Genomic DNA, 13,667 nt, shown 5'->3' with positions numbered 1-13,667 from the left:
CTTGGCCCGCTCCAAACTCTTTGGAGTGTACTTTCTTTTCTAATAATGGCCCTTGAGCCATTCTCTACTGCTCGGGCCTGCTTCTGCGTCTTTGAAATACATTTTTACTTCTAATAAACTCCTTTTCTGCAACTTAAAAAAAAGTCCTCTCTACTTGGGTCTTTTTAAGACTCATTTCCCAGAGTCTTGAGGGCAGTCTATCTGACCAGTGGAGACCATGCGACTTCAGTTATCTAAACTCATCTCAGCATGTCCATGACTCTGTGTGCCTTGCTCAGCCCGCATTCCTATGCAGAATGTCCTTTCATACCCCAGGGAGCCAGTCCTTTTCAAGGCCAACTTCAATGCTGCCTCTCCTCTGAAATGTTCCTGATAGTCCCCAGTGGAATGTGTCACTCCCACATGGGATCTCCCAGAGACCAAGGCTTTTCTTCTTTTTCTGACGTTTATTTCAATGGAACATTGTTCAGAAAAGCAGGACCAGAGATTTTTCTTTTTACCTTCAAGAGCTGGAAGTGTTTTTTAGAAGAGGGCCCACTGCTTTCAACAGCAGGGTCTCAGAGGGAATTGTGAGCGGCCCAAGGGCAGAAACCACAACTCCAACACAAGCTCCGGCAACTGTGAGTCTGCGCTAACTGCTTCTGGAAGGAAAATTCCCATTGTGAAGGGACCACAGTACTTTAGTTGTGATTTTGAAATCCAATGTATAAAACTGATAGCCATTTCCCAAGTATTCTCATATTGTATATAATGTTGTCTTTCAAAAGGACCTAGTAAATTTGGTCATAACATTTGTATTGGAGTAGCCTATTTCTTCAAAGCTATGCCCATTAATTATTGTTATTATTACTAATTATTATTATTAATTATTACTACAATAATTTATATGTAACCTTAAGACTATAGTTCATTTGTCCCATACTTATAGCTCAGGGGCATTGATAGTTAAAAATGTAGTTGCCAATTTATATGTATAGCTAAGGCTGTGTAACTCTTAACTTGTACTGTGACGATACCGAATTTCCCCTAGGCATTTGCATAGTAAATGAGGAGGTAGGTGTACCTGTGTAGGCAGCCTTGCTTCTAACTTTCCATTTGAAAGTATCTCTCATGGAAACACGAGTCTATATTATTTTGATAGAGTGGGTGTTTTCCATGAAAAAATACAAACATTCTGTGAGTTACCATTGTTGGGCAAGTGTTGTGCTAGATGCTATGGAATATAAATAAACAAGGATGATCTTAAAAAAAAAAATTTTGACTAAAGGTCTCAGATTAAAGACTTTTTTCAAACTACCTGAACGCTACTGCTAGAAACAACTCTGGTCCCTCCTAATCGACACTCCTTAGTTCATAGATTAGGAAATTTGCAGATGGATGAAAGGTGAGGTGGGTTTGTAGGTAGCTGTGGTGGGGTCTGAAACCCAGGTCCCTAAGTCCTATCATTCCATTCAACCTTTGGCTGGCTGTACCCAGCTAAGGTAGCAGTTTCGAGGGCACACCTACACCATACCAGATGCAACGGAGAAGACAGGAGACAGCCGGCTCTCCACCCTCCAGGCACTTGACACAGACACACACACACACACAGACACACACACACACACACACACACACACACACACACACACACAGACACACACACACACACACACACACACACACACACACACACACACACACCCAACAACATCAAGGAGCGACCTTAAGAGTCTCTCTCAAACTGAAAACCTTGGTGTCATTCTCATGGCTTCTCCTTTACCTCTATCACACCCTAATATCAGTAATTCTAATTTATGAAGAATCCTTTGTTGTTTTTGGTTTTTTAGCTGAGCCATCCTGCCACCTGTTGGCAGCTCAGTGGCAGCTCAGCTCAGGCTGGGAATCGAACTGGCGGCACTGTTGCTCAGAGCTTGCACTCTTGAGTGAGCTTTTAACCAACTGAGCCCCTCGGCCAGCCCTAAGAATCCTTTGATCTGTTTGTTCCCTCCTCCCTATGATTTAAAGTCTTCAGCACTTTTCTGAATGGTCACAGCATACTCCTAAGTGGCATGTTTGTGACTGATCCCTCCACCCTTCCAGTTAACACAACCATACTCCAGGAATCCTAGAATTCTTGGGAAATCAAGTCCAAACCCCTTAGAATTGACAGACAAGCCACCCCCACCATAATCTTGCCCCCACCCATCACACAAGCTTCAGTCTCCAGCTTCACTGGGCTACCTGCTGTGTCTTCAAATGAATTGTTCTTTCATGAGAAAGAACATCTTGTCCCCTAACAAGTTCCCACATACCCTGAGCCCTAGCTTGAACATACCCTCTTTGTGGGATCCCCCCCCCCCGACTTGCTCACAGCACTCAGGTGGACACTCCTGCCCTTGTAGTGTCTATAACACCCACCCATTAAATGGGACACACCCGGCTACATGACTGAGTTTAACAAGGCCACTCTCACAAGACAAGCTGCTGTCTGCTTCACCATTGGCGGCTCCTTAATGAAAAAATAACCCACTTCCTGTTGTCTTACTGCTCTAAGTGTGAAGTTTTAATACTGGGGCTGAACTAAACAAAGCTGTAACTGAGGACGACAGTGGAGACAAACCCATTTAGGGCAAGAACACAACACACAGACTATAAAAATGACTGATTACCCGTTGGCCACATTATGACTGAACCAACCGGAAGTAGTCATCCAAGCCTACGTTTCCGCTATCAACAGTTACAACCGAATGGCTGAGTCAGGGCAATTCTAATTTAAATTAAGCAAGAAAAATACAAATGTCTGTTCTAAGCTTAGAGGGACTATATAAGAACTATGTGGGTAAGTCTATACAGGGGAAATGGAAAAACATAAAGAATATATAAAACTTCAATTATCTACAGGTAATACTCTTAGCACCCTTAAGCTCCAAAACAATTCTAATCTCCATGTGGGGAATACCTACAAGTAAAGTAGGGCCTTTGAGTGGAAAACAGATAAAGCAGTGTTCTAGATGTTTGGCAGACTTTGTGAAATATTGAAAAACGTGGGCAAAATGACAAGCGTTAGAAAGACGAGAGCCAAAGGCCCAGGGATAGAAGCCAGCCAGCTCCCCACTTGCCAACAGCAGCCCTAACTGCCAAGAGTACCCATGTGGGTGTGTGCCCCTCAGTGGCTCCTGAGGGAGATGCAGTGTTTCAAGGCTAACCAAGGCCCCAGCCCGTGAACTCTGCCTCACCCAGTGCCACATCCCATGCTACCCACACCTGTAGCCACAGCTTGGAATGCTAAGGTGCCATCAATCACTGTCACTTGTGTGAGGAACCTCAAGCTGCTACTTGGTTCACCTTCTACAGCATCCTTTCCTGGGCGACCACTCAGCCTTCCCTCCCCATACACAGGTAGTACTTTCCAACTTTCTGCGCCTTCACTCATCCTTCTGGCTCAAAAACAGCTATAAGGAACCCAGCCAGCTCCTGCCGTGGCCACCGTAAAGCTCTGCTGAAGTCCTGTCATTCAAAGCAGGTTGTTCTTTGTCTGCATTTAAGAACGTGACTAATTAATTCCTCTTCAAATGAAGCCTTTCTGTCCCAACCTGTCAACCAGTCCACAATATCTATCATGGCTTTGAGTCTCCTTATTCCAGTAACTGTTCTCTGAATGTGTCTAATCTCTCCACATTCTCTCAACTGTGGAAAATTGAACATGGTGATCCAACATGTTCTCTCCATCCCATTCAGAACAGGGCAGAGCTAGCATCTCCTTTTTTTTGTTCTGGGCCAGGGTTCTCCAGTGAACACCCTGAGGAAGAGTGGCTGTGTCTGTGGCAGGGCCACCAGCTGGGCTGAGAGGTGTGGATGGTCCTGGAGCAGAAATCTTTCTCTTCAAGCTGCCTAAGATCATTCCTTTTGTCAGCTACAAATTGTTCACTCATGAAACTGTCATTTAAAATCTAAGCCAATACCACATCTCATATAGTTTAAGAATAACTGAATCTCTTACATTCAGTTTAGCAGGTATGTTCCAGTGATCTCAAAACAGAAGTTAATGGAGGTCAGAGTTGTACAAAAAGGATGTTAACTGACCAAGAAGTGTTGGGATGAACTAGAAATTGTAAAAACAAAAACTGCATGCATATACATTATCCAGACTCCTTCATACATCAATAAGGACAAAAAACTGTGCATTAACACCAGAAAACGCTAGTGACCAGTCAAGGCCCAGAGACCTAAAGACAGACTTAAATGAAACAATTTTTGATTCTTGGGGTGATGTGAGCAGAAGGGCTAGTTTTTGTTTAATCTGGTCCACTCTGTCCCAGAGGCCCAATCACTCAAGGCTTCCTCCACACACATGGGAACTACTTACGAGGTTGGTAGTTCTTCTCATGACAAGGGGAGCTGTCCAGAGGCTTGCCATGCAGGACGAGGTCTCTTCATCATTCTAAAGAAAGAGAAAAACGTGTTACAAAGATCCAATAGAGACGAGGATGAATTTCAATGCTTTAAGTGTGATTTGGCCTGAAGAATACCAGACAGGACAGGATACAAAGCCTCTAATGTTTGCCCCTCTTCCCCACTCCCCAACGCTTTAAGGCCAGAAGACAATCACACTTTACAGTTCAGTTATCTGAACATAGCTACAAGCACCCCGGCCCCATATGGAAGAAGGGATCCTCAGGCTCTTCAGCTTCAGGTCGTGTGGCTGCCAGCCCACCGTTCTTGTTTCACGTCTCTGGCACAAAAATAGACTATGAGCTCCTTCAAGGTAAGAAGGATCGTATCAGTGCCTTATTTTGAAGTCCCTCACGGGATTTAATAGGGCTAGAAGCACAGTCTCAATAAATTCTCACCAAATGAACAAAAATATGAGCCAACTCAAGCCCTGAGGAATTGCTGTGCTTTTTCACATGACTTCCCCAGGGGTAGTTAGTGGGATGGATAGGAAAACACACACGGTACCTTCAGATTCTCTCCATCAAGAAGGTCCATGAAGCCATCATCCTCATCAGACAAAGTGGCAGTCACAGGTGATTGGGGCATAAAAAGAGGAATGAAATTCCCTGGTTCGCTACTATCTCTTTCATTTGAGGAAAACTACAAGACAGAATTCATGGTTGTTAATAAATGATCAGCTTTGATTTCCTTGGATGGGTCAATAGTTTTTATGAGGAAAACATATCACATTTGTTATAAGAAGTAAAATTTTAGCAGAAACTAATCAAAGGAATACGAATCCCAAGGCTATAAATGATTTGAGGTCCACCCACAGTCCTGGGTCAGGCCAAGTAGCCTTCACAAGGAACTCTTCCCAGAAGAAATTCGTCTCACAGTGGGATTTGGGGATAGCCTCTTGTGAAAGACAGCTTTGTTTTATCACAGGGTTGTAATTGGTGAACACAGATCATTATGAGGATTGTGACAATATGATAACCTGCTGAAATGAGGAAGGGTGAGAAGATACAAGTCTCCATGGAGACCACAAAATAGCCTAGAGAATACTTAATGTAACTCCAGTTCTGACAGAGGGAAATAAAGGGTGGCCTGGCTCTAAAATCTATCCTAGTTCTTTAGACTTGGAATCTAAAGGACAGCTGCTCAGTTTTTAACCGAGGAATTACTGTGTGCCAGGCACTATGATATAATCTTTACACATTTATTCCTATTTAAGCCTCACAACACACCAAGGTCACACAGCTCACTTGTTTGACTCCAAGCCCTAACCTTTTCTCCCCACTACAATCTCCCTAGGAGAGACTATTCCTGGAGTAAAAATGGGGATATCACTTTTGGCTACCCTATCTTGATTTGGGGGGGAACCCCCATTATAGAACTAGTATGTACTTAATATAGAAAATTTAAACCACTCATAAATCTACCCTCTAGAGATAAAAATTGCTAATACAAACATTACTGATACTTTATTTCTTTTCCAAAGCCTGGTAAAAAAATCAGAAATAGACTCCCCCACCCGCCTCCTGCCACCACACACACACAGTAACAAGGTGGTCCCAACGTAAATCGTACAAACATCCTTAAGATCCAAATCCCTTTGGGGCATGAATGCATTAATCCTCAAGTGGACCTCTGGTTTTCCTGGCGGATCACTCACCTAGGAATCCTGTCTGCAGCTGGCCTACTCTGGTTCAGGAACTAGCTCTCATCACAACACATAAGTTATGGGCTATTTCTAACCCTCCACAAGTGCACCTGAGCACCCGCTGGGCACACTGGCAGTTTTTTAGCCAGCAGAACCCAGGGGTGGGTTACTCTAACACAGGGCAACACCCTCTGAATGCTTACATCATGTTATAATACCAGTTTTTGTGACTTAGGGTCTCAGATCCCCAGGTGCAGATGTGCTATAGAAAATGACGGACAAATCTCTGGATAGAACCTAATTCTTTCTCCATGATTCCTACACCAAGAAGCCATGAAGAGGAAAGAGAGATGGCACTTGGAGACTTAAAGCAAAGATAGAAAACACCCTCTGACATGATCAAAATCCAAACTGGTGAGATTAGCACTGGCTTTCTTTCAGTTTGTACCCTCAGGAGCTACAATTAGGGATGGCCAAGAGACCACAGGAAATGCCGGCTTCAAGCACACGCATCCTAAACATACTTGATTTGGCCCCCCAGCTCTCAACGGTTACTGTGTACTTGGGAATCAGGAGGTTCTTCAATCCTGGTCTTCTATGTACCTGTGTCCTTTGGCAACACATTCCCAATCTACAAATGGGGGAGGGCCAGCTACTTATAGGGTTATGAAGATCAAAGACAAGAAAACATAGAAGTGCTCTGTGCAAATGCTAGACAGCAACACTGGCTGAACCCACAACTTAGACTACAAGTCAGTCTGTAATGTTGTATTATCAAATGTAGGTTCCCAAGAAAACCTGGACACCACAGTGGTCATTTGGGTCAAGTTGGGCCTCTCTAGTCTGCAGCTGTCAGGTCACCAGTAGGAAACTCTAAAAGTAGTGAAGTCTCTGTCTGGCAAAGAAATAACCCTGAGGTAAGTGGACCCAAATTCTGTCAATTACACCTACAGGCAGCCGTTTCACTGAAATCCACAACAGTTTTTAGTAAACCACCTTTGGAGGAAGCCAAGTGCTCTCTGCTCTCTTCCCATTTTGGGAAGTACGTCTTAATATTCAGGATGCATCGTGAAAGAGCAGGTTTTAAGTAAGACATATAATCGCACCATACATAGAAGAACAACCCAGAATGCCTGCAGGTTATTTCCCCAGAATCGACATCAAATATTCCTTGCTTAAGTCCAATATTTCAAACACACCACCTCTCACTCTGCTTCTACCTGTCTGTTCTCCAGACACAGCAAACACCAAAAATGTGACCGTCTAGTTTCAAAAGGCAAAGTCAAGGTAAAGACAGCAAGGTCTACTGTAGTGTCTTCAACTCCAGGTCAAAGAGGGTGCTTTAATTCTCTTCCCACCAGGAACTTCCCTATGAAAGCCTGAGCACATACCATCCGAGCTGGGGCCGAGTTCTGCCTCTGTGTGAAGAGATCTTTACCCTCCTCAAGTCCATGAGGGTGCAGGCAGCCACGAGATGCAGGTCTTATTGGCTTCTTAAACTCAAAGGCTTCCTGCAAGACAGTACAGTCGAGACATCTTCTGCTGTCCATAGAAACCAGCTCTGGGGCCTCAGCTATAGCTCAGGTGAGACCAACAAGGGAGCAGGCACTGATCACCTTTGTAACTGTCTCCAAACTAAGGGTTTACCCGTTTCTGATCTAACTCCAACACTGGATCTGTGTAACGAAGAATTTCAAAGACTCTATCAACAGCTAACTTTTTTTTTTTTTTTTTAGCTGAGCCATCCTGCTACCTGTTGGCAGCTCAGCGGCTGCTCAGCTCGGGCTGGACTCGAACCGCTGTTGCTCAGAGCTCAAACTCTTCAGCGAGCTCTTAACCAACTGAGCCACTCGGTCGGCCCAACAGCTAACTTCTAATGCTGCACCTTTTCTCTCACCACACTTGATTTCCCAACAAACATGTGCGTATCTGCCAAGTACACAAAACACTGTTTATAAGCTAAATCAACAACTTTCTAAAACCTAAAGCAAAGTCATTTCAAAATGACGGGAGCTAGAACTTTTCACTCTAATGTGTGAGGGCTTTATATTTTCTACCTTCTTCCTTCCCATAGGAGATAACTTCTTTCCACTTAAAATTATTGTATTCCATACTAAAAGCAATAGGGAACAAAAAACTACTGGTTTACTCAACATGGACGAATCTCATTAATACTGAGTGAGAGAAGTCAGAAGTGATAGACTGCACAGTGTATGCTTCCATTTACTTCAAGTTTAAAAGCACTCATAATCCCCCTACCCTAAAATATCCACATAAGAACTCATTATTAAGTGCTCGGAGAGGTGCCAGCTAATATCAGAGTACTTATATGCCAACACAGGACGGAGTACTTTCTGTGTATTAGCTCATTGACCATCAACTACAGCCCAATCACTCCCACTTCACAGAAGATGAAACTAGTCCTTACAGGTTAAGTGATTTTCCTAAGATCTGGCTTCATGGCAAGACAGGATGACTCCGGAGTGAAAGCTCTTTAACCTATGCTGCTTCCCTTCCAGAACAAAGCTCCAAGCAGAGAAGCCAGGTTTGGAGGGGTGGGGGGATGGGAGTGGGGATGGAGCAGGCAGGGATACGGATTTGGACTGTTCCGTAGAAAGCACTATACAGAGGCTGACGCAGCCTTTCAAGCACTCAAGGCAGGCTCTTATTTCTGTATTCTCCCTTAGGACACCACCACACAAGTTGCCAAAGGAATCGCTGGGAGAGTTTGTGGAGGTAGTAGGTTATACACTAAGTCTGGAAGATTATAAGGGTTGTGAACTGTGGCATTTTAGCAGGGAATGGAAAAGGGGAGAGAATACATATGGAAATACAGTGAGAAAGAAGACTGGAAAAGTTGAGCTAATTCATTTAACTACTTTGATGCCTACCTGTGCAAAGCACCCTGTCAGGTGTGAGAGAAAAGCCAGGCCAAGGCGTTCTTGGACTTTGGGGTGGACCACAAGCTCACCCTCTAAGCTACCACTGCAGTTACTCTGAAATTCCCTGGGACTGCTGGGCTGTTATTTCAAATACTGTCAAGCAGCCTTTTCCTAAGCTTACAACTCTCCCCAGGGTCAATGAAAAAAGTAAATGGGGCCGGCCGAGTGGCGCGATGGTTAAAAACTGGCTTGGGACGCCAGAGGGCCCTGGTTCGGATCCCACATATGAGGGCCAGTGACACTGCCCTCTACAGCTAAGATGCTGAACAACAGCTCAACCTGGAGATGGCGTAGGCTGCAGCCCCTGTGGCAGTGGGTTGCCATGGGCTACTGATCTGCCTCGCCCGGGAAGAGCGCAATGATGGTGCCAACTTGGGCCAGTGAAGCAACGTCCTCCACAACTAGACTGAAGAACAAAACGACAGCAACTTGTCTGTCTGTTCCCCTTCTCCCAATTCCCCAGCACTGTTCCCATCCCCCAATTCCCCAATAAAAATCTTTTAAAAAAAAGTAAATGAAGGCCTGGGCAGACCCTTCCAGATAATCTATTCATAGATATAATTACTCCTAAGAGCTACCATCTGTGCAATTCCTACCTGCCAAGAACCGTCGGAAATGATTTAACTACGTTATCTCATTTAATTCCCACAGCAGTTCTACAAGGTAGGGCTACTCCTATTTTATAAAGAAACAAAGAAACCTAAAAAAGGAACTCGCCAAGATCACACATCTAGTAAGCAGCAGGGTTCAAATCCACGTTTCTCTGACTCCAAAGACCATCTTGACTTTGATGAAAGTTTAGTCTCCCAGAAAGCAGCCCAGCCACTTCTCTGTCAGCCACTGACACTTGTGGGTTTTACCTCTGCCCTATGTTAGTACACTGATGCCACACTCACGTTTTCCTTGTTCTCATCCTGGTCCATCAGCTGAAAGACATCACGGTCAAGAGAATCAGAATGGCTCCTCTTCAGAGCTGGGCTACACCCCAAGAGCTTCTGCTATCAAAGTAAAAAAAGGAATTAGGGTACACAAATGAAAATCCGATGGCAACCCAGTTCTCAAAAGCAAACGAAAAGGTGGGGGGGAAGGTGCTTTTCTCCTCACATAGTGCAGTAAACATGGCCAGGCCTCCACCTTGCCAGAACACAGGCTATACATAAGTTCCCACTACATGGGAATTTAACCCCACAAGGTCTACAGAGCTCAGAAGGGATTAGGGTTGCCACCCGCCACCTAAATAACATCATTTGCATAAAAGAACCCCTCCTAATTTGATAAAACTCTGATAATTACAGATGATGGGAAAAGTCCACAAGAGGCCATTATTGAAGCTTTAGGAGGAGTTGAGTGCTTATGAGTAAGGAAAAGCAGTCTTCATTGTCTAAAGTAAGCTCTACTATCAAGGTCACACTGGTAGCTAAGGAGCAAATAATAGGTATTAGTTCAAAATAAGCAAAGGAACTTACAGGTAGGGAATTTATTCTCCTCATGGGATTTTCAAGGCTGCAATGAAATCAGAAGGTAAATAATGAGAATAAAGTAAAGAGGTAGTCATATCAGAAGATACAGTTTAGAGGGTAGTCAAACATTCCCATTTTAGGCAAGATGGAAGAATAGATTTCTGATGCTGTCCTGTTCTCACAAGCACCCCCAACACTGGGCTTCAAGGTGCAAAAAGCAAACCCAGGTCTTCTCTTAAAATACACACATTCTCTTAAGGCTATGTTAGAGTGGGGCAAGGGCTTGGTGAGGCTCAAACAGAACATCAAATTACAGCTACAATAAAGGCAGAGAAGTTCTGAAAACTGCTGACACAAACTACTCATTCTCGAAAGAGACCAGACTGTTCATAGGATCCAGTTTTACTTGGGACAGCTAAATCCAGAGCGCCAGTCCAGAGCACAACAAATTTCATTTAAAAAACCAGGAAAGTTCTTTCCAAGCACATTTAAAAGCAGTGAATACATACTTTTCTTTACTGTCCAAGGGCCCAGGAGAATCCAGACAGAAACCTGTAGGAAATTAAAACATCTCTCAGAAAGTAATACATAAAACACCATTTTGTTATTTAAATAAATAAATAAATAAATAAATAAAACTCCTAGTACTGTTTCTTTGAGCCAGTTAACAAAAAACTCATGGCTTGGATGGTTTGCCAGAATTGAAGTTGAGTCTCTTGTTAAAAACTTACCATTTGCACAAGTCTTAATATTTCATGGTATAGTTACCAATCCCCCTTCCCTACTTGTCAATATGATCAAGGAAAACAGGATTTGAAGAGAGTGAATTAAACCAAACCTTCTAAGGCTTGCTTGGTTATTCAGATAAGAGATTACCCAGTAACTTTCTGTGAGTTCCAACCATGGAAAGAACAGGTAGTGCCAGTTTTCTGAAATAGTTTTGATTTCAAATAGTTTATCTTGTCAGATCATATGCGTAATTTAGGGATTTAGGAAATACAATTATGTCATGACAAGCAAGGCAAGTATTTGTTGCCTTCAACAAAATAACACCAAGTGAGGTGCCCATCTCCCCAAAGGCAGCAGGTGGAGAAGACGCGGCTCAGCACCGCCCAGACCCACCAGTGCCTGACGAGCACACACCTCTCCTCCCTGATGTCTAGATAGCCTGCCAGGAAGTTAGGTGTTAACTCCCGACTAACGTTCTCCCTTGCCACAATGCCACAAAAAGTTCCTAGGTGAAAGCACGTTTCCTCAAATGCCAAGGACTGATCCCCACACAGCAGACACATGAAAATGTGGAGGACTTAAAAGAATACCTGAATCCGTTGACTCAGAGGAGCCCATTCTCTGCAAACTGTTGTTTCTCACCTCCAGTGGCTGTTCATACTCACTGAAACCAAAAGAAATAATTCTCTCTGGATTTCTAGGACATCACTAAAAGGTTACATACAGGAGACAGGCCATGAGGTTAGCAAGTAGCCAGGCCTACCATCAACTATCATGACTTCTAGACCCCACGGCAGAACACTTTGCCACCTGGAACACCCGGCTAGCTAGCAGTGAAAGCATAAAAGATGAGAAAGGAGTGGGTGGGTAGGCCTGGCCTGGGTCACATTGTAGGACAGGACGACTATGGATGAATGTTGGAGTATTTCCTAAAACGAGAGCATGTGCTCCAGGTCCTGTGCTAGGGGCAGGGAGGAAAATAAATAGGACAAGTTCCTGCTTTTAAGAGGCTGGAAAACCGACACATGTGCTCACTTGGAAAATGGGATGTCCAAGATTGAAGAGAAAGCAGCTTCACCACAAACACTGTGGGATGTATTTTGTTTTGTTTTGTTTTTTTGCTATAAAGAGACGTCCAGGGAGCTTTTGAGTATGGAAAGTTGAGTAAAAAGGCCTGGCTTTAGGGATGCATGGGGTGGACATTAGGAATGTGCACGGGGCGAAGGATCGCGATGATTTTGCACAAAGCCCAGGACAGAAAATGCCACGTCCCTTTGTTGAGAAGGAACAAAGCTCACAGGAAACTAAGATCCAGGCGAGGCAGCTCAGCAAAGAGGGAAGTGAGAGCCTAGGAGGGCCTGCTTTTCGCCCATGGGGGTAGATTTCAAAAAGCTCCCTGGGACAGCAACAGAAAGAGTACAGGGCAATCCGACAAGGGTGGCTAAGGTGACACCCCCATCCCCTACCAGACCTGGCTCGGGACTGAGGGAGGCCCTGGAGGGTCCGAACGGCCTCTCCCGCCCAACATTCCGCCTGGGGGGAGAGTGCACATGGTGAGCCCCCCGCCAGGCGGGGCCGCCCCCAAGTGGCGGAAAGGTCTGGCCCTTCTCCGGACCTGATCCCCCCAAGAACGGTCTGGGAGGTCAGCAGTCTGCGGCACCGCTCATCTGTCCCTCCTCACCTGCCCAGCCCCTGCAACTGATCCATGGTGACCGTCAGGTTGGTGACAGGCGACAGGCCCCCGGCGGCTGTAGCGCCAAACAGCGACTTCACGACGGGCTGCGGCGTGGGAGGGGGGCTGCAGGCGAAGAGCAGGCGGCGGCGGTGCGGGGGCTCCGGGCCCAGTTCCATGGCTGCGCCAGGCCTCCCAGGGCTCCCGCTCTCTCTTTCTCCGCCTCCGCCGCGCCCGCCCCGCCCCGCCGGCACTGGCCTCAGCCGCGCGCCCCGCCGCGGACGCCCGCGGGTCAAACACAAACACGACCCCGCGGTTCAGAGACGCGGCTGCCGGCACCGACCGGCGGGTGTCCGGACCCGGCAGGCGCCAGCCACATACACGGGTGCTTCCCTCTCACCCCGCGAGGCCAGCGGGCGGGCGAGCGCCCGCAACCTGAAGATTAAATCCAAACAAACGCGGCAGGTCGGGAGGGGAGAGAGCCGAGAGGCAACGGCCCGGGCTCACACTCTCTTAGCTTTTTTCTCACACCTTTGCCCAGCCCGGGATCTCAAAGAACCAAGTCGACTTTCACCTCCTGCCCCGGGCTGTCGCTGCGGAGAGAAGGCCTTTCGCGGTAATAGCTGCTTACTGGAGACCGCCGCTGCCCCGCCCCCCTTTCCTAGTTGGCGCCAAACGGAACCCACCAATCAGTAAGAAACTTCTCCTCCTTGCTCCCGAATGGCAGCTAGGCTGGACCAATAAGAGTGGGAAGGGGAGAAGCAGCTCGCGGGACTCTGCGAAGT

At 45.8% G+C, this 13,667-nt stretch overlaps 1 protein-coding gene across 4 annotated transcripts in view; it reads right to left on the bottom strand.

Annotated features, from left to right (window-relative positions):
• Positions 1-13,667, bottom strand: part of CDC25A (cell division cycle 25A) — a 27,285-nt gene extending 13,618 nt beyond the window's left edge. Inside the window, exons 1-8 of one of the 4 annotated variants that reach the window (XM_019630619.1) lie at positions 12,892-13,667; positions 11,801-11,874; positions 10,991-11,033; positions 10,488-10,524; positions 9,918-10,016; positions 7,471-7,590; positions 4,942-5,076; positions 4,349-4,423 (exon numbers count right to left, since the gene is read on the bottom strand). In XM_019630619.1, coding sequence (XP_019486164.1) covers positions 4,349-4,423; positions 4,942-5,076; positions 7,471-7,590; positions 9,918-10,016; positions 10,488-10,524; positions 10,991-11,033; positions 11,801-11,874; positions 12,892-13,061 — 753 coding nt within the window. In that variant the 5' untranslated portion in view covers positions 13,062-13,667. Of the gene's footprint in view, positions 1-4,348; positions 4,424-4,941; positions 5,077-7,470; positions 7,591-9,917; positions 10,020-10,487; positions 10,525-10,990; positions 11,034-11,800; positions 11,875-12,891 lie in introns of all 4 variants that reach the window. The other 3 variants (XM_019630609.1, XM_019630628.1, XM_019630638.1) reach the window with 3 other exon arrangements.

Source organism: Hipposideros armiger, unplaced genomic scaffold, assembly GCF_001890085.2.
Source record: "Hipposideros armiger isolate ML-2016 unplaced genomic scaffold, ASM189008v1 scaffold_18, whole genome shotgun sequence".
Taxonomy (NCBI): domain Eukaryota; kingdom Metazoa; phylum Chordata; class Mammalia; order Chiroptera; family Hipposideridae; genus Hipposideros; species Hipposideros armiger.
Note: the sequence above shows the minus strand (reverse complement) of the source record. Positions and strands in the feature narration are given on the sequence as shown.